Source organism: Cariama cristata, unplaced genomic scaffold (genome assembly GCF_000690535.1).
Source record: "Cariama cristata isolate BGI_N322 unplaced genomic scaffold, ASM69053v1 scaffold6253, whole genome shotgun sequence".
NCBI lineage: Eukaryota > Metazoa > Chordata > Aves > Cariamiformes > Cariamidae > Cariama > Cariama cristata.
The window spans coordinates 76,222-97,455 of NW_009607750.1; the positions used below are offsets into that span (position 1 = coordinate 76,222).

General features: G+C 37.3%; 1 protein-coding gene across 1 annotated transcript in view; it reads right to left on the minus strand.

Annotated features, from left to right (window-relative positions):
- The window catches only part of DPYD (dihydropyrimidine dehydrogenase), a gene marked incomplete at both ends in the record, with an annotated part of 143,920 nt that overhangs the window by 42,154 nt on the left and 80,532 nt on the right, over positions 1-21,234 (minus strand). Inside the window, 2 exons of the mRNA XM_009696859.1 lie at positions 2,032-2,151; positions 3,027-3,147. Coding sequence (XP_009695161.1) covers positions 2,032-2,151; positions 3,027-3,147 — 241 coding nt within the window. The remainder of the gene's footprint in view (positions 1-2,031; positions 2,152-3,026; positions 3,148-21,234) is intronic.

Consider the following 21,234-nt stretch of genomic DNA (forward strand, 5'->3'; position numbering starts at 1 on the left):
CACCGCCAGGAACAGACCTCAGAAGTATGGCCACCCTGCTCCTTGCTCTGACAAGATGATACGCCCTCCCATATTTTGTCTTCTTGTAAGCATGCTAGCTCTCTTGATTTAAAATTGCTCTCCTGCTTTTGTAAATTTGCATACTGCTATACCCTGATTGCTGAGCAGAAAGTATTGCAATGTGTTGCAGAGCCTATTGACTTTATTGGCTCTGTGGGTTTCTTTTGCACAATGAGTTGTGGGATTGGGACCTAGCGATGCCAATTATCAGCAAGAAACCTTCAGATATTCATCTGTAACAATATGCTTTTTCAAAACATAATAGATTGACAGCACTTCCAGTGGTTTTCATATTTTTTAAATAACCAGATTTGCGTCATAGGTAATGGTGCATCCTAACATGACATTTCTTATCTCCTCTGACACATGTAAAACTTTAGGAAAAAAAATACATTTTTATACTACACACATACACATATATATATAAAAAGAAAAAAAATAACTCAGGTCCCACTTACAACAGAATTATAAGCCACAGAAATGCTGGTACGTCTTCCCTTATAGCTGAGCATCCAGGTGCCACTGTAATTTACGCTACATACATGTTTCAAATTGGTGATGAGACACACTTTTCAAAACGCAGTCATTTTAAAGATTTTATTAGACAGACTTACGGTAGGAAGGAATATTCAGAAATTGTAACTTAAATGAGAAAACGTGAATGGTGTTACTTACATAAAATACTACTGCAATAGTTCTTTTATTAATTTTTAATGCACAGCACCCACTGTGACCTCCTTTATTCTTTTCCTGTCAACATGGCAGGCTAGAGAAAGTGAAATGGGTTGTAGCTGTTCTCTTCTTGTTCCCCTCTTCCTCTCATTTTGCATAATATTAAAATATAACATCTTATTGGACTGTCACTGTGAAATAACCATTATGCAATAGGCATAACAATTTTTTCTGATTGTTATCTCTTCCTTACTTTTCAGCATTCTTAAAAAAATTCCAGATTCCATGTAGTTATCTAAGGCAATAAGGCAATTTTCCACTGAATACCCTTGTCTGAATTAAAGTTTGTTAAAAAGTTATCTTTCGCTACATTTCTTACAGTTCTCCAAGGATACCACCAGTCACATAAAATAAAGCACTTTTTGCCTGTCTGGCCTCCTCCGATTATGTTTTTGGGGTGAGGTAGGAGGCGGAGCTGATAAAATAGTGTTTGACTCAATCAGGAGGATGCTATTACTTCTGTTATGTATATTTACTGCTACCTCTATCACCAAGGAGACTAATCTCCATACCAGTAAAGTCACGAAGCGCACAGTATTGTCTTTGCAGGGCCAAGTTCATGTTGTCACAGCAACAGAGTGCACAGGGTCAGCAGATTAATACATTAGTGTGCACAGGCACTGAACTGGAGTGTAAAAGTTTTGCTGCTGGTTTTAAAATTAAACTGTAAAGCAGGACTTGGAAATATGGCCTACATAAGATATTCTTCTCTATCTCAATGAATAGGTTACAAAAGCATGCATGTATTTGCCTAATACAGTCCATCATTTTTACCACAGTGGGAAGAAGAGGAAATAACCTCCTTGGAAGAGGTGCACTCAGTGGGAAGGAGGGAGGAAGGCTGGAGTTCGGGCTATGAAACATACACTGCATTTGGATTGTTGATATTTCCCCCTGCGATGCCCTTTCATTAGCCTCTGTCTAACGTGGGGCCTGACAATTGTGACAGAATGAAAAATTTGAGGAAAAGCGAGGGTCATGAGAGAAGAGATTTCCTTCCCTCTCCAGTGACCCTATCACAGTATTCTGATGCAGCGCTTTACCATTAAGCAAAGGGCAACCCAAGAGCCTTCACACTTAATCTGTTCCATCTGTCATGTCTATTAGAAACATTGACCAGCAGTGAGCTTTAAGGACTCGGTGCGACTGCAGACATGATATTCTAGCCCACTACAAGGACCTCCTGATGTTTTGAAAGCCTCCAAGGAAGTATCATGCATCAAAAAGGGCAACACCTACCTGACATGCCACCATATGTGGTCCTCAGTCCTGCACCAACGGCTGGCCAAGGTGTGCTGTCTGCTTTCAGTCCCATCAGTCCTGACACAGTGTTAGTGGCCGTAACACCATCTGCACCACCTGTGAAAGAAAAGGTCAGTCACTTTTTGTTAAATCATGTGTATAAGAACAAGAGAGGAAAAAATACAACAGAAAAACTGAAACTGTGAAGTAACTAGAAATTCAGATAAACAGCTGAAGACAGAAAACAACAAACTGTAAGGGGATGTGCAGCAGGATCCTTAAGACCAATCCTGGGCTGACAAATTTAACATTAGCTTCAAGGCAGGCTGCAACAGTTGAAAGGGCTACAAGGCAGCATGAGAAACACTGGGGCTGACAGGCAGATCTCTGCCCTTCAGCTGTGTGGGACAGAACCCGCTACAGTGGTTGTTCAACACCTGGAGGTGTCCCAGCACAGAGCTCACCTCCTCCAGGCTTGTGAGGAGCAAGATGAAATGAGCAATGTGACAGAGAAATGATGACTACGGTTCTAAGTGATGGATTAATACACCTACTTGCAAACTTAATTTCCTACCATGTTGTACTTTAAGCTCTAAGGAAAAAAAATAATGTATATACACACACATCTTCAAATGGCTCGTTTTTGTTTTCTCAGGGTACACACACCATTTTCACTACTAAACGTAGCAACGGGGAAATTTACAGTGGTATGGTAAATGTATAAATATGATAGAAATAGGAGCATACAAACACACACACAAACATATATGATTTATTGTTAACAGTCTAATACAATTCTCTTCGTATATTGCCATATTCTAGAAGCATGGACAAGATTAGGAAACCTTTGATCACTGTGCTTATTCTAAATACATAAAATAAACTCTTTGCATACTAGTTTCTGTTCTTTGTTATTATTCCAGCAACTTCCCTATCTTCCCTCATCCAGCAAATTAGTAAATCTGCACAGCTTGTGCACTGGAGTCAGTTACCTTCCTGCGCAGCCATCGCAATATTCACAATATCAGTGACATTTGGGGTCAGCTTGGCAAAGAAAGGAATCAGAACAGCTTGTCTAACCCAGCGACAGATGTTCCGTACCAGCTCTGGATCCTGTTCAAATAGGTCAGATAAATATAGAACATAATTAAAAGTAATATGAACAAAAGGTATATCAAGGAAATAGAAAACTTTGCTATAGGTGGCTATACCATGATTTTGTGAAATTATACATCAGGAATGAACCTCATCTCATTAGTCAACTTATTTCAGACACGCCGAGTAACTGCAAATCCATTAGAGAAAGGTTAGTTCATGAAAAAAGGAAAATTTGCTTTTTTCTTTCCAAAGACAAAGATATCACAAAATGTTCCCTTCCCAAAGAGGGGAAAACATCATTTTGGATGACAGAGACTTCCTTTATCCACTTATTTTAAAAATTACTTTTCAGTTTTACTCTTGTGGAGTGAATTTTGCTCACTCTATGTAAGGTAAATAAACAGTATCCTATAAAATAATGCGAACCTGAAGCATTGGCTGATCATGCCTCGATCAGAACAAGGATGACTCAAGGTTGCAGTGCTATCAGAATGCAATTCAGCATTTCTGAACTCTCCTCTGACTTCAGAGAATAACTTGGGATGGCCATAGTGAAAATTAAAGATTAAAATCTTCTCTGTTAAAGCCAGAAATCAAAATCTTCAACTGCTGGCTTTTCCTGATTTCCAGGCATATACTTCCCTTATGGAGTACATCTCACGTAGACAGTAACCAACTATCCTTTCCACTGAAAACAGCTCACGGGAACTAATATTCTGTGTCTGGCACATATAGCAATTACTGTTCAATATAACTCTTAGGGTACAGGGTTGTTGTCTTTTTTCTGTTGGCTATTGATAATGCTCTTCAACAAACACCTTAAAATCTGCAATACTGATGCACGTACAACATAGCACGTGATCTGCTTAAAAATTGAACTGTGCTGTTACAAGATTTAGTACAAGTATAACCCATGGGTAGGCTAATCAGTACCGCAGCAATTATTTACATTTACTAAATCTTTATCACTCTCTCAAATAATGAAGTCTGCCATATATGAAAAATTTTCTCCCATTTGTATATTCTAAAAACTCAGAAAGCTGCATTGCTCTGTAGCAACTGAAAATGGGATGAGCCTAAATGAAGTTTGGTTTAAAACAATCCAGTGGACACCAGGGTTGTCAGTCTAGTGAACACACAGGAAATATCCCCTTGTTGTTTTTTTCTGTTTACACCAATGGTTAAATACAAACAAAAGAACCCCACAGCCTGCATTCCTAGAAAGTACCCAGTGCTTTACATGAATAGTAAAACCCTGAGACTTAATTGTGGCATTCCAGTAAAAATGGTGATCTCCCCGCCCATGCAGCTTCCATGAAATATGTATGAACACCGCACTGGCGCTATGAAAGTAGCTGCATCTTTGACTTTCATTTCTGTTTTGAATTTCCTTGAGGTCCAACATAGAAATGAGAGACCCGCTAGAAGACATGAATTGTATATCCTTTATGCTAATTCTTCTCCTTAGAAATCCTTGTAATAATGTTCAGGATGTCAGCACCACATAACTCATTATGTTGACTTCATTGTGCTTATAGTGCTGCCATAAAAATTCTTATTCCAACACACACTAACACTTAAAAAAAATACAATTATTTTAATCCACATTGAATAACTTATTGGGAGATCTCTTTCATTCACACAAACCCAATTTCCATTCTACCTAAGACAATTTAACTAAGTTTTTCTTTCTTAATAAATAGTAGTTTGACTTTTTTTTTTTTCCAAAGGTAAGTAAAGACCTTCATTTTTCATCAGTTCTCCTTCTCCTACACCAAGATTAATGCAATGAATGCAGTGGAAGGGTCTTCAATTTCCCAAGCTAGTAAACAGTTTAAATATCTCATTGCACAGCACATGTTTAGGTAAAGCCTTTTTGAAAGGCTCACTTGTATCAGTCAGCCGATTTTCAGTACCCATAAAACCACAGGTAACTTAATAGGAAAATAATTTGAAGGAGGTGAAAATCAATGGAAGGAGGTGAAATCCTTGATTTTACTTCACTTAACATTCCAAGGAAAAAATGTTTAGTGAGGAAACACAGAATAAATAAAAAAATAGTTTACACAGTGCTTTGCTGCATAGTGAAAACAGTCACTGATAGGAATTGGAAAGGTGTTGAATTTTATATAAAAAATTAGAATTTCCATTAAATTTTACAATTTTGGATTGAAACAGTGTTTCTAAAGCTGATTTTTTTACCATAATATTTTATCTAACTAATTTGCTCACTAAATAAATATCATATAAAGATAATGCCGGATGTCCTAAAAAAAATTACTGTTTACCCTTGTGCCACCCGCAAAACACACACACGTGACAGATCTTGCTGCTTCTCTTTTCAGTGCGAGTCCTACCATGGAGCTGTACTGGAGCATCCAGCTGATCCACCCTCCCACCCTCCTCCTCCTCTTCCTCCCTCTGTTCTGCCTCCAGCTCAGATTCCTCCTGGTGCAGCGGCCAACATCAGCGAGCCACCTGAGCCCATCCTCTCTCCATGTGCTGCAGTGACATCGCAAGTGGCCAGTGGCCACTGCCACTACATGCCTGAGCTTCCCTGCCAGAGGGATTTCTATGCCATGGAGTCACTGCATGAGAATACTAGGGCTTTTTTGCTCTACAGACAACTAACATATTCTCATAGAGGAATAATATCGTCACGTGTTTTTACCTGTAACATCACATTTTCTTCTTTAGATCAACAAGAAGTAGTTAATCATAATTCATAATTTCCTACTATATTTGCACTGAAGACATGGAAAAATGCATCATAAGCCATCAGATGTTGAAAACAGAAGATATTTGGGTCACTGGACAGCTAATTGTCATACGAAATGAGTGAACTACACTTACATAATCCAGGGGAAGTTCACTGGATCATGTACAACCTCTCCATGAAAGTTTGCCGTTGGACTGAGAACAATTTGCAGAGGTCACACACGAACACAACTTACGAGAAAGATTTAAGTGATTAGAAATAGAGAATTCACTTCTAAGTGCAATCATCACTAAACAAATTACCCGAATTTGAAATGCAGTTCAAAACTTAAGATTTCTGAGAATATTAATTTATCATATTAAGCAAAGTGTTAAACTCAGGTGCAAATTTAACAAGGTGAGCAGCCTGGTACCAAAAACTAGTTTTAAAGAGGCAATGCACAGGCTTCATTTTGCCTAATTTATTTTGCCGATTCAGGGCCTCCCATCTACACACATTTCTGAAAGATTGACCGCAATTTACAAATTGCATTTACTGATTCTTAGCAGAGATTGGATTTATAAAACATTCAAGGATGAGCATATAAGTTGTAAAAGAATTAATCTTGAGGCCCATAAATCACGTTACAAAAAACAGTTGTCACTGCTAATACAACGTAAGTGTCTTTTTTTACCCCAGTCAACTTTATGAAAGTGTCTGCAGCTTTTATCATTGATAAGGTGGTTGATGAAGCCTGCATAGTTAAGAAATATTTTCTAAATGGCTTGGTATGCAAAATGTTATTAGCTGTAAAAACAGCTGGGCATTTACGTTCACAAAATCAACAACATGAACTAACTAAAATACTAGTCTGCTTAATGTAGTACAGGATTTTAATGCTTTTGGTTCAAAGTCTACCATGTTGCTACAAATTATCTTCTATTACACATAACTAGGTTTGTTGGTTCTCTCATTAATGATGATACAGTGCGATTGTTACAGAATGTGTAGCATAATTTTACTCTGTGTGTCAATTCAGAAGAATGAACAAATGCTTCAATGGACTGTAACATCCATTGGTAGCACAATTCATTTATCTGCTGTGTTTTGTTTTTTTTAAAAACAAACATCATCTAAATAAAAGCTTGGTGAAATTCTCATCAGCTAAAACATAATATTGATTCATGTACTGTACCTACAGGAATCTGTTGGTAATTTAATACCATATAAAGTCTTTTTTGGTATAAGATGTACATCAGTGTCTCTCCTCTCTTCCTGTTCTTAATCAAATATTGCTTGTTTATTCCAAAGGCACGGGAGATTTGAATGTTACAGGGGTTGTCTTTTCACTTCCCTAAGCAGCAGTACAGAATCATTTTCCCTGAATATTCATTATAGCCTTGGGCTAGATGGAGCTTTTAATCCTAACTACTCATTGCCAATGGGTAGATATACTAGAGGAAAAACAACTATTCACCTTTTTTTCTAAATGATCACATGATAAGCTTAACTACAACCGTAACTATAAGTCCTTAGAAATTAAAGCAGCAAGTTGTCTACTGATTGCATTTGGCATTAGTAAGAGATGAATCCCACGTCCTATCTGCCTCAAGGCAGATACATCCTGCATGTTTAAACAGCAGTGTGAAAATGCTGTGCATGGAGTAGGTCACCTCTCCTTGTGTTTCATGGAAAGAAACAAAACCATGAAGAGATTACCATAGAAATGTCTGGCTGTAGATTTTCAGAAATTTTGGAAATTTTTACTATGACCTGTTTTCAGTGTTCTTGCAGGGTCCTCATTTTTACACTATCCTGTTACTACACAATCTTTATACTGTACCCAGAACACCTCTCTGAGGTAGCGAAATACTATTATATCTGTTGGATATGGAGAGAGGAGATTCAGATAGACTGTGGAGTCCCTCCTCAAACTCACCTTGTTTTGGTGTCCAAGTTTTACTAAGTCATTTGCATAAAGATCTGAAAAGGTTTGTCTGGCAGAAGATTGCACTTGATTCTTCAGAATACCTTAAACCATGAGACACTTTCCACATTAACAAAAGAAATATTTTTAATACTTGAATTTAACCAGTTTTTCAGAGTATTTGAATAATGCAAGAGATAGATACAGAACTACTTTAGGGTAATGAACATGCTTTTCTTAAGTACACAAACAGTCCTTGGGAAGCACATACGTGTGAGTATATGTACATACGTAAGTGTGCATATATAAAGAATACAAATGTCTGTCTGAAAGATCTCATAAAAACAAATCAGTTACAGAATTTCCCCCAAAAACTTCAGAAGGAAGGTTATCACTCAGTAGAGCACATTAGCTGATCTTGGCTAATCAGCGCTACAGAAAACGGACCATACCATGCAATCTTCAGTCCATCCCTAATGACTATAATGGTGGCAGTTCAGTCTCACTTAGAACAGGTAAGGACCTTTGCAGTTGTGGAAAGAATAAAAACATAACTCTTCTCAGACGAATCCTGATTTTACATATGTATGAAGGCTTTCTTACATAGGACTACTGGAGTCATCATTACAGATCATGTTGATGATTTGTGCAAGTCCATTATCCTGACTGTGACGGTGGGAAGTTCTCGATGTCACAGAGAACGTTGCAAGATCCGTTAGGAACTTGCATGTCAAGTCCTTAAATCTCATCTATCACTGACCAGAATGACCTAAACAACAAAGTTTCAGAAATTAAAATACTTTATCCTATTGAATGCAAGCGTAAGTCTGATCTTCCTCATAAACCTCAAGTCTTTGATGGCCACAAAACTATTCTCATATATATCTTGCCAATGAGTTTCATGGCTAAATCATGCATTACGTCAACGTGTTTGCAATTTCAAACACTGATACTAAGTTACAGAAGACTTATTTTGTCTTGTATTAATCTAATACACATGAAGCTGACATGAGATTTCTTGTATATGGTTAGTAGGCAAGTGGCACCAAAAGTCCCTCAGTAGTGAATTCTTCTGGTGACAGATTTTTCCTTCTGTATTAGCTCTTCGGAAAAAAATCTTGTAGCCCACTCGCATCTACTACTATTGGAGGAAATTTTTATATGAAAAAATGTTCTACAGTTAACTTCCTCATTCTGCACAGTAGATACATTTTTGAAAATAGTATGGATAGCTACGGGGAAAAAAAAGGGAGTGATTTTATGTTCAGGAATGATGTAGCCTAAGAAAAACTTTGTAAGTGAGAATTTGCAAGAATCTGCTTTTAAATTTAATTCATGTACAATTCCCACTATACTTTTTTATTCAACAACAGTCTTCAAGGGAAGAGTTAAACCTAGCCTCAGTCAAATTGCTGTCTGAGAGTCCATGAAGACACAAATACACCCTCATCTGAAAAATAAGAATGAAGAAAAGAATCTTTCACCATCTGCAGATAACATCCATGGAACAGGTTGACTTTCTTCTGGGCCATGCTACCCTTTCCTTGTGAACATTACAGTGGTATTACCTGCTATGACCTGCAGCATAGGCAAGCAGGGACAGGATACATTTGGAGCAGCTTTAGAAAGTGAGTAATGATCATTTCTTTAGATTCCTTACCTATTCAATCCACTCCACCACCTCAATGTGTAGATCTGGATCTGCATCTTTTATAGAGATCCCACAGATGTTCTGAGGACTTGTTAGTCTGACAAGCTTTTAGTTTAAATGCTTTTTATATGTGTCTAACATGTATTTCTTTTCCAGATCAAACATGGATTGAGAAATCCATTAGGAAATCAGAATGAAAAAAAAAATAATCGAAATTTCTCTCTGTGTGTGAAGAGCTACTCTTTTGCTATTCCTTCAAATGTGAAGAAAAAGTATGGGAATTTCAGCTTAAAGCATTGCAAATTAGTATCTTTAGCATGCACCTCTTTTTTTTTTTTTTCATATTACTATTAATCTTTTCCACAGCTATCTTCTCTCCCTTCTCCTATGAGATATCCAACATTGCCTTCATAAAACTGTCTATCTCTAAACCCACTCAAAATTTCCACAGTACCTCCATAAAGAATTGCAGTCAATTACTATAGTAAGAGAGACACCATTTCCAAATCTCACCGATAATTTTACTGTCTTCTCACATCCAAGAAAGGGGCAGTTCAGGTTGTGCATTTGTCCCATTTCAAACTTAATTAAAGCTAACAATTTGTTTAAAGCCTGTCAAATTACAGGAAGGATTTCCCAGGATAGAAGACGAATAACTCTCTACTTCTCATCTAGAGTAAAAAATGCTTCCTCATTTCTCGGGAGATCTGACAACTTTTTGGTCAACATCTATTGACTGCAGCTGTCAAAAAGAACAAAATAAGGCAGTTCAACCTAAGGCAGGAATAAGAGTTTTCACAGTTGTATGTGAAGCTATCTACATATATTAGGAAAAATTTCAAAAAATGCCTAAATGGCCTCAGAGGCTTTGGGTCAGCCTGGTCAACCCCACAAAAATGCAGCTGCTGGATGACAGCTTATATCCTTCTGGCTAGAATCTATGATATAACGTGACGTGAAACCAATGCCACAAAATAAAATTTTAGAGATAACGACAGTATGTAAATTCAGGACTCTTTTTTCAGTCAATACTGTATTGCCTTTCAGTGCGAGGTCCAAAGTGTACCAAAGGTAGTGGAAGCCTTTTCTATCAGTTTAGCAAAAAAACCAAACACCAACTTCAAAATTTCATTAGACATCTTCAATAAAATGGTACAGGAAAATCCTCTATTATTCAGGACAAAAATTCAAAAACATCCATAAATAGATAATTTCATATCTTGTTCTGGGAGGATCAAAATGTTTCATTCCAGTTTAGGTCTTCAGCTTTTATTAAGTAACTTGCACTTCGAAACAAGAGGTCTTTTCAATATGAAGAGAGGTTGTAGGGTTTGTTTCTTTTTTGAAGAATTTCTAAAAGATCAGAGATTCTTATGAGAAGAATTAAGCAAGGTCCACGTAGTCACGATTTAGCTACACTACCATAGCAACAATATGTACTGTGAGTATTGCTCACTTGTTTAAATCAAGGATACACTTATTTTGTACTCTCTTACATACTTCACAATGCTCCTTTCTTTTAAAAAATCTTTTAAAAGAAAGAAGTCTACAGGGTAAATTAAGACAGTTATATTATTTCTACATAGTAAGTGTTCTCTTTATAATTTGAATGAAAACTGTAATATTTTTAAACTGAAGACATATCATATGGCTTATATAACCAAGTATGTACTACTAGTGAAACAAGCACATTTTTGCTTACAAAATACTGCAGATAAGATACAAAAGTATAGCTTGGAAAATTCCCATTATCTTTTACAGACTACATTTTTTTTTTATTATAGTCTTTTCACTTAGGCAAAAACATTAGCACTTGAAGACCATGTAAGGACTATATTTGTATTTTTTATTTTAATTTAATTTCTTTCATATATTTACAGAAAGTAATGATTCCCAATTTATAGATGTTTTTGCCAAAGTAAAAATCTAAACAAAAGCCTAGAGACTTATTCAACTTTTTTAAAATTTTATTTTCTCTGGTAAATTATAAGAACTAAAAACCCCCTGCCATCTAGCTCCATTCTTAGATGCTAGGACTTTATTACTTTAAAGTAAAGCTGCAAGCATGGTGTCATGATTTGATCAGCTGTTCTTCAGATCAGTCACTGCAAGTTCCACTTGAGGGAGCCTAATTGAGATTCTCCTTTTTTTCCAGTGATACCAATGTGTCATCGGACAAAATCAAGTCACTCTAGATTAGGTCGAGGCTTTGGTCATGGCTGAGCTGAGAAGTCAAAGCTCTGAGACCTTGTTTATACTGGGAGAGATAACAGCAGGTATTGAGAAAAGCCAACATGAGACTATGACACTACTGTGGTCCCTACTTCTCAGAGTTAGGCTACTTTGAAAAACAAACAAAAAAAATATCAGTGCACATAAAAAAACGGAACTTTAAATTTAACAATGCTTAACCAAATAAACCTTAAAAGACTTCTAAAAGGTTTTGACAGAATAAGAATTTCAATACATTTCAGTTTTAGCAGATGCCCATGTCCCTCTTCTTTCTTACTCTCATTCACTATCACAATCACTATTTCTCCCTTCTCCAGTTCTACAATTAGAACCTTTGAAAGATATTAAAAATATAAGACAAATAGCTTTTGATCACCTCTCTTGTCCAAATGAAAAAATGGGAACAATAAGCTGTTACAATGTTTCCTTATTGTAGTACACGACTGGAGTTGCACAAATGAACGATGCTTAACAGTGTGTTTAAAACAAAACAAAACCCAAAAAACCAAACCCACTTCACTCCAAAGCTTTTTAATCACGTCCCTTCTGATAGCTGCCGATATTAACATAGGTCAGTATCCAAACTGAAGAATACATTCATCAAAGCGCTGTGTGGGAGATCCACTTTGGATACCTTATTAGTAGCACAGCACTCCTACACCCCTTCTTTGATAACATAGCACCTAATGACTGAAAAGATAACCAACGCGAAGATAAGGTCAAAACTGAGCTGGAAATTTTTGATTGACTGGTAGACAAAAGTACAAAACATAGATTTGTGTTGGGAGTTAGAGTAACAATAAGAAGGATGTCAAGATCAAGCTCAACTGAGACTTGAAAGGTTTGTGGTTGTCTTTAGTCAGCTTTGCAATTACTCTCTTTTCAGACTACATGAAAGCTTTTTGTTTTCTCCTCAGCACTAAAAGAAAAACAATTTAATTTATTTTGGAAACTGAGTCCTCTCTCTGTGTAGGTGGTGGAACCATGATGTTTTTCCTTATTCCAAATTTGTTTGGTTTTTGTTTTGTTTTGTTTTTAAATTTAAAATATTAATCTAAGCAGCCAGAAGAAATATCACTGTTAGAAAACTTTCTACTTTAAAAAGTAACTATAAGACTTTTTTTTTAATTGTTATATTTATCTTATATGGTAGGAAAAACTCTCTCTATGTTTCATTGAGATACGTCAGTTAAAATTGCAGCAATCACCATTTACAGCTGCTGATTTTAATGCAACATTAAAGGAGTCAGATACAACCATTATTTTCTTTGGTTGTCAGAATAAAGGTTAAGAACAGTTGGCCTGAAAGTGTGAAGCACAGATTGCCAGTTCAAATTAGCAAATTATTTGTTCTGATGCTAATTGGGCCTAAACATTCCAAGCGAAAAATGTGAAAATGCACATTTATATTTTATAAACTTCTTGGAGATACTAACTGGAAAGATTTATTTATCAACAACATTGGTGTTTGTGAAATGTTGACTAACAAAAATGCCTTTTTACCCCTGACAGAACAAAATATTTTATCTTGGTTGTTGCTAGCCAACCAAAACAATGTTTCTCATACCACTGTAAAAAAGTGGTACACAGCATGATTAAACAATATTTCAGCTCTTTAGTTCATGCAGAGGTTACCTGCTAGAAGGCATAAAAGTTTGATTAGGTTTACATCATACATGAAATATTTTAAAGGGAAGCACAGAACTCGAAATACGAGTGCTGCAGCTACAAATAGCTTTTTCATGTGGTCAGGGAGGCAAACTCTCGGTCCTTTCCTATAATAAAGAGGCAGCAAATATCAAATCATCTAGGAAACCATAAACCTTTGAAACCACCAAACTAAGGAATTTAAAACCTATGCTCTGAGAAGGATTTCCCACTCAGTTTTAAAATGATCATCATATGGGCCTAGTATTCAGATTTGGTCTACTATAAAAAGCAAGCCTCCCAGTGCACTGACTTTACTAGGAGGTGAGACAAAACTAAAAAAGTATGAGCCTAGTCCTGAAAATTCTCATGTAGGCAGTGAAAAGACTAGTTAACACACTGTTAATTAACTTTATCAAATGGTGGCATAAAACTGAAACTATAGGAAGAAAAAGCTATTAACGTGCACTGCGTAGTTAACTTTTATTGTGCACCAAGATGAACAATCTTAAAATATTTTATTTTACCTGCACATAGATACTTGCTGCAGATCATTTCCTTTCCGATAAATTTAGTTTACCAGACATCATCAGTATGAACAACTGCAATATCTTATGCTGCAACCCCATATCCAAAAGCAAAGTAGTCCACAGGATCTGAACATTTAACCATGTAGACCACAGAAATACGCTTGCCTCAGTTTTCTACACTTCCTTTTTCTGAAAGCTTCTCAGTGCATTAAAATACAACTGCAAGAATAAGTACAGGTTGCCATTTGGTTTTAAAAAGAAATCAATTTTCTTTCTTTCTGGGAGACACTCACTATATACTCCATCGTAGTTAGGCTACTGAAGTGTCATTAAAACAGCCCAAATCTTTTTGCTTCCTTTTTAAACAGTGACAGGTCACTGCTATTTTGGCCGAATTGACCTTCTTTGTGACATCTGTCATCCACAATGTGAATTCTAGCTGAAATGCTTCCATCATAGGGAGACTGAAAATAAGGTTAGCCCCAGCTTGTTTTCATGTCTTCATGAATTTCAAGGAAACAGAATCACTTTTACATTTTCTAAGAAAACCCATTCTATAGATAATGCTTACATATAAGTAAAAAGTCATCACACACAAACAGTATTTAAAACCTTAGTAAGAGCTATACCATGCCATTAAAAAGTCTCAGCAAGTCGGTAGTGCTGTTAACATTACTGTCCTATTTATAATCCTCTTTTATCTTCCATTTTGGTTTTGAGTAATTCAAATAAAAATCCCTCAATCCAATAACAGTGGATTAAATGTTGTCAAATAGCAATACAAAATTACAGAAAAGTGTTCTGATGATGAATTTATTAAACTTAAATTTATTATTAATAAATAGTAAATTATTAAATTTATTATTTATGGACATATGGAACTAAAGACATAGAAGAAATCCATTTTAATCATTACATTTTATCACACCTGAATCCTGTGAGGGCAACAGAAAAGGAAATTAATCCTCAGGTACTGGAGGAAGGCGAGTGGAGTCACCAATCCAGGAGTCACCACATAGTCAGCAAGCTTTTTCTGTTCAGATTTCCAGTGAAATAGCTCATGAGTCAGTTGTTACTTTGAAAGCAACTCAGCAAAGGGTTTATTTTATGAGGAGGGTTTTAAAGAAAGAGGGAGCGGAAAGAGAAAGGGAAGAGACACATATGAAACCAGGGAAGGTGAAAAAATCACCCAAAGATGTTAAAACAACAAAACTGAACTATCATAAAGGATGACGTGTGGTCAATATCAGTGTAGGAGTCCACAGAACACATCTCCTGGCCTGCGAAAAAGTGTGCTTAGATCTACATTTGCAGGAGCTGGAGGAGGCAATCAGCAGCATCCCTTCTCCCTCCTCATCCCAAATACCCTCCCAGGAAAATGACGCACAACGCAGCACATCTCTGCACACGCAGAATAACACCATCACCGCCTGAACCAAGGAAGCCTTGTTTCTGAGGAGTCTGCACCTTGTGATTGAATTTCCTGCATCTGCCTGAGCTTTTCCAGCTGGGCTATTAAGGCTCCTGTTCATATCCGTGAGCTTGGGCGGCAGACAATTTCTCTCCCCTACCTAGCTGCCTAGTTTTACGAAACTTACAGAGATTCAGTTATCTTTGAAACAGTTTCAACTCCGAGAAACATGACTGAAACAGGTCATTTGGTTGAAACATGCCCCAAAACAAGAGAGGCCACTGACAGACGCAGAGACAGTGAGATCAGCTAGGGGTGATCTTCTTAAGATCCCAGACAAAATGGATGAAAGCGGCCAATGCAAGAGAACAAGACATATAAATCCTGAAACTCCACTGCAAACACCAACACAAACCTCACCTTGGTCATACTGGTTTATACTGGATCTTGGGTTCCAATGTTCCCACTGCAACTATAGCACAGTGTAACACCATCCTCCTGTACTTTGCCTTAATTTGTTGCAGTAACTGATACAAAAGAGAAGAGAGAGAACTAATACTGCCTGCAGGACTCAATGAACTATACTTAACCAGCACATTATTGTAGGCTGATAGTAGAATGCCACATCAACACAAATATAATCAAATTCTGTTTGGGGCATCATTTATTTAAAATACTTCAAGCTCCTTGCTGGCAGAGCAACAGCGGATTAGCTGTGCTGTGCACTTCAATTAAAAAGCAGCCTCATCTTCCCTATTTCCAAGGTACAGCAGAGCAAATCTAATTGTGCCATGCAGCCAGTTCTCATCTTTGCAGAGTAACCAGGGCTTTTGGTTTTTTTTGCTTTTTGTTGTTGACAGATTTGCCTCCTTCTGAATGAGGCAATGTAGGCTTTTATGAAACTTGCCTCCTAATTTCAAGCAATAAACATGAACACAGCCAGCAGCAGAGGCTGTAGCAAGTACAGTTTAAGTAAAATGAAAATAAAGGTAAGAAAATAATCACAAAGTAAGTTCATTTTACATATGATCTGAACAGCTAAACCACCAGGATCCGGATTTCAGTGGTCACAAGAGACATATACATGCCTCCTCCAATATAAACTAGAAAAAGCAAGCAACCCCCCAAACCTATAGCTTAAATGCTGAGAGAGGCAAAGATTTGCTGTATTTTGGAGGTTAGAAGGTATGACTAATTAATGAGAAATATTTATAAGCCAGGATGTTAACAACTTTTAAAATATTTGCTTATAGCATAAAGAATCTCTGTTCTTGCACTTAGGTTGAGATCTTTGAACACGAGATTTGGTTTTTTTAAAAGTATAGAAGCATTCTCTGTGCTTTGGAAATTTAACTGATGTGTTGCTTTCAACTTGAGATCTCCCCATCATACTGATTGTCTCACCCCAAGTGAACAGGTGAGTCCTTGTGCTTCCTTTCACTCACTACTCATGTTTCCTATCCCTGGTACAAACAGTGCAGTACCTTTGGATAGGAGTTGAGCAGGGTGAACCCACAGAATCACAGAAATGTTTGTCTGAATGGACTTCTGGAGGGCAGCTAGTCCAAGCCCCGGCTCTGAGTGGACTAGCGCCAACACCAGTTGAGATCAGCCATGGTTTTGCCTGCCTGAGCCCTGAAAAGTCCAGAGACTGAGAGTGCACAACCCTACTACACAACATGTTCCTTACGGCATCACCTTCTTGGTGCATTTTTTTCCTGATGCCCAACCTGAAACATTTAGCCTGCAATTTGTGGCCGTTGCTCCTTTTTGTATCATCTGACACAACAGAGAATCGTCTTTCCTTCTTTGTAGCTACTCTTCCAGCATCTTTGTTACTACCCTCCAAGCAGCTGTAGGCTGCTCTTTTCTTCCCTCTGTTGTTTTTCACCCCTCCATTAGGTCAAGGAGACTCACTGATATTTTTGAAGAATTTGGGTATCACTTGTCCTAGTTGGTCTTATTCTAATGATTCTAGGTATATGCACATTACACTTACTAGGCTTGAGGTTTCATCTGACCAACAAAGAATGACACAAAACTGAGCAGGAAAAAAAAATACAATCCAGATTATCAACTCAATTTAACTATTTATTCATTCTTACCAGAGCAGCTGAAGAGACTTGTTGACTTTTGGACCAAAACCAAAAAGCCAAACACTTAAATTTGTTGATTTCACATCATAGTAATGGTTCTGAATATTTAATGTCACTTTTTAGAAGGATAAGTAAAAAAAAGAATTAAAACATCTTTGCATGGTTTCCAATGAAGAGACAAGAAGTGCAACCACAAATACACCACCACAAGTTAGATATTGAAATGTGAATGCTATCTTCTCATATGCTTATTAATTTCATGATTTTATGTTGTAATTATTACAGTGGGAAAGTGGCACTGTCATTTTTTAACAATCAGTTGTTTATCACCTTGTCTTTATGTTTACTATTAAATGTTCTGCACACTTACGTTATCTGATTCAAAGAAAATCCATGCATTAGTACTGTTAAACCTAATGATGGAAATTCTATTATGATTTTTAATGATATCCAACTTTTATACAGTTGCAGATTGTTATGAAAGAGTACAAACCTTAAATTCATTATCATTAATCAGCATTAGTAAATATAATTGACATTTTATACAGAACCAGCTTTAAGTAACTTATTGGCAGCAATACAGACGCTTCTTAATATTACCCTCTGGCTAGCTATGCTGTTTGGGCGCCAGAGTGTCTGCACTAATGACTTAGAATTAAAATCAAATAAAAGCTGAGAACTGTAACTCAGTATAAAACAAACAGCCATGCTTAGTACCAATTCTTTATGTATATAATTTGGATATATCTGGAATTTTTTAAATTTACACTGGGTATAAAACAGTGGAAGTGTTTGAGGCTAGATAACAAAACAGGATAGAGAAAAAACAAATCTGATGTTCCCAGGTTTCTACACTTACCCTTAGGCACACCATAGGAATTGAAATGAGGAGAAAAAGTAGACAATGTAATTAACCTTTCCTTTCCCTTCTTTTTTTTTTTAACAACAACAAAAAAAATGCAGAACATTTTAGACATTCTAAATAGTAAAAATACACATGCATGTTTTTCTGCCATTATTTTTCATCTCAGCAATTTCTGTAGTTTCCTGAGGATTTAATGTGCTTAGGCATGAAAAGGACCTAATCCTTAAAAAAATTTCCTGTGAAGACGTGGATTATGTTATCGAAAAGATTTAAGAAGATCTGCTTCACTATACAAGTAGGAAAGCCACTCTGTCTCTCAAAACCTCATGCCCTGACTTCTAGATATCAAGTGGTGATTTTTTTCCCAGAGCATATCTGAGTCCCCTTTTCCCCACAACACCTATGTATGACCTATTTGACTTCAGCTCTGGGGAAAAAAAAAAATAAAATAATCAGGACTAAGCCAAAATATTTTGACTTAGTCAAAATATTTCCTGGCACTTTCCTGTCTTATGATGGGGCCTCCAGCAGCCACCATACATGGAAGCCCCTTGAAGGGTTACTGATAAATCTCGTTGCACGTGTCATTATTTTACCTAGTTTATCGTCACCCTTTGCTTTGAGAAACTACATTTAGAGCCACTATAATTTAATTTTAGCCAACTCTGAGGCCAAATCTCAGGATCTAGCCCTCTAAAGACGGTTTGTTCTCTAGACTCTGTCTAGAGAAACAGAGTCTTTTTGGAGCTCTCATTTTGGTGAGACAGTTAAGAAAACACAAGAATATATTTAAGCAAGAGTAGTATATATTAAACAGTCAAAGCAATATCCATATTGTGTGGGGGAAGAGAGAAATTTTATTATTATACAAACATATATGTATATATAATGTAATCTTCTTCTTACTTTATGGATCCGATCTCCTCCAAGGAGAGCCACAAATACACATGATAGCCCTGAGTGCTCAGATTTTGCATGTGGTTCTCTGATTTTACAATAGCTGAAAGATATGTAAAAACTCATGTAGCCAGACAGCTCCCTACTGACTACACATCTAAGCAACTTCACATGCATATATTATTCCAGCCAGTGAAAGCTGGAAATAATATATGCCTTAAAAAAAAGAAAAAAAAAAAAAAGAAAAAAAAAGTATGCTTCAAAAGAGCCTATTTCAGATTCAGTGTGAAACCTTCAGGGCTCTCCCTGACCAAACCGCACCCTTCTACAGCGTGCTGCCATCTCAGGTGGTGACAACCCAAACTATTGACTCACGCTCTGCAGAGTGAAGGGTAGGAATTGCTTCATAAACTTACAAAAATGGCTACTATAGCTCTTTGTTGTTGAATGTAATTCGGTGAAAAAATTAATAACAACTATTACCATTTTGCTAGTGTCATCCTGGAGGGTTTTTATAATTCTCTCCCGGTTTTAATCATAGATCTGGTAAATGAAGTGCAACTGAAGTGTGTCTACACCAATAAAAGCAGCATGGACAACAAACAGGAAGAGATGGAAGCTACTGTGCAGTAGCAAAACTATGACATAGATGCCATCATGGAAACATGGTGGGATGACTCACACAACTGGAGTGCTGCAATGAATGGCTATAAACTCTTCAGAAGGGATAGGCAAGGAAAGAGAGGTGGTGGGGTAGCCACATATGTTAGGGAGTGTTTTGGTTGTCTAGAGTTTAATGATGGTGATGATAGGGTTGAGTGTTTATGGGTAAGAATCAGAGAGAAGGCCAACAAGGCAGATATCTTGGTGGGCATTTGTTATAGACTACCCAACCAGGAGGAAGAGGCAGATGAAATATTCTATAAGCACTTGGGAGAAGTCTCACAATCGCTAGCCCTTGTTCTCATGGGGCACTTCAACTTAGCAGATGTCTGCTAGAAATACAGTACAGCAGAGAGGAAACAGTCCAGGAGGTTCTTGGAGTGTGTGGAACAGAACTTCCTGACACAGCTGGTGAGGGAGCCAACTAGGGAAGGTGCCCTGCTGGATATGTTTTTTGCCAACAGAGAAGGACTTTGTGAATGATGTGTTGGTTGGAGGCCATCTTGGGCATAGTGATCACAAAATGATAGAGTTCTTGATCCTTGGAGAAGGAAGGAGGGGTGTCAGCAGAACTGCCACTTGGACTTCTGGAGGGCAGACTTTGGCCTGTTTGGGAGCCTGGTTGACAGGGTCCCTTGGGAGGCAGTCCTGAAGGGGAAAGGAGTCCAGGAAGGCTGGGCATTCTTCAGGAAAGAAATCTTAAAGACACAGGAGCAGGCCGTCCCCATGTGCTGAAAGATAAGACAGTGGGGAAGAAGACCTGTGTGGCTGAACAGAGAGCTTTGGCTGGAACTCAGGAAAAAAAAGAGAGTTTATGACCTTTGGAAGAAGGGGTAGGCAACTCAGGAGGACTACAAGGATCTCATGACGTTATGCCGGGAGAAAAATAGAAAGGCCAAAGCCCAACTAGAACTTAATCTGGCTACTGCCGTAAATGACAATAAAAAATGTTTCTATAAATACATTAGCAACAAAAAGAGGGCTAAGGAGTATCTCCCATGTAATCAGGGACAGGACAAGAGGAAATGGCCTCGAATTGCTCCAGGGGAGGTTTAGATTGGATATTAGGAAAAATTTCTTCGCTGAAAGGGTTGTCAAGCATTGGAACAGGCTGCCCAGCGAAGTGGTTGAGTTACTGTCCCTGGAAGTATTTAAAAGATGTGTAGATGTGGCACTTAGGGACATGGTTTAGCGGTGGACTTGGCAGTGCTAGGTTAACAGTTGGACTTCATGATCTTAAAGGTCTTCTCCAACCTAAATGATTCTATGATTCTACTCTATGACCAGTGGCCATGAAAAGCATCCAGATTACTCTCATGAAAAATAATCTATAGCATGGAGTAAATTGATATAAATTTGTTCACAGAAAATAATAAAATGTCCTGTGCACTGTGCCTGACCGTATTGCTATGATAAAGCTACACCTGAAGTGTGTCCACAGTTGCATTGAAACAATTACAGTTCCTATTGCCTCCTTACTAAAAG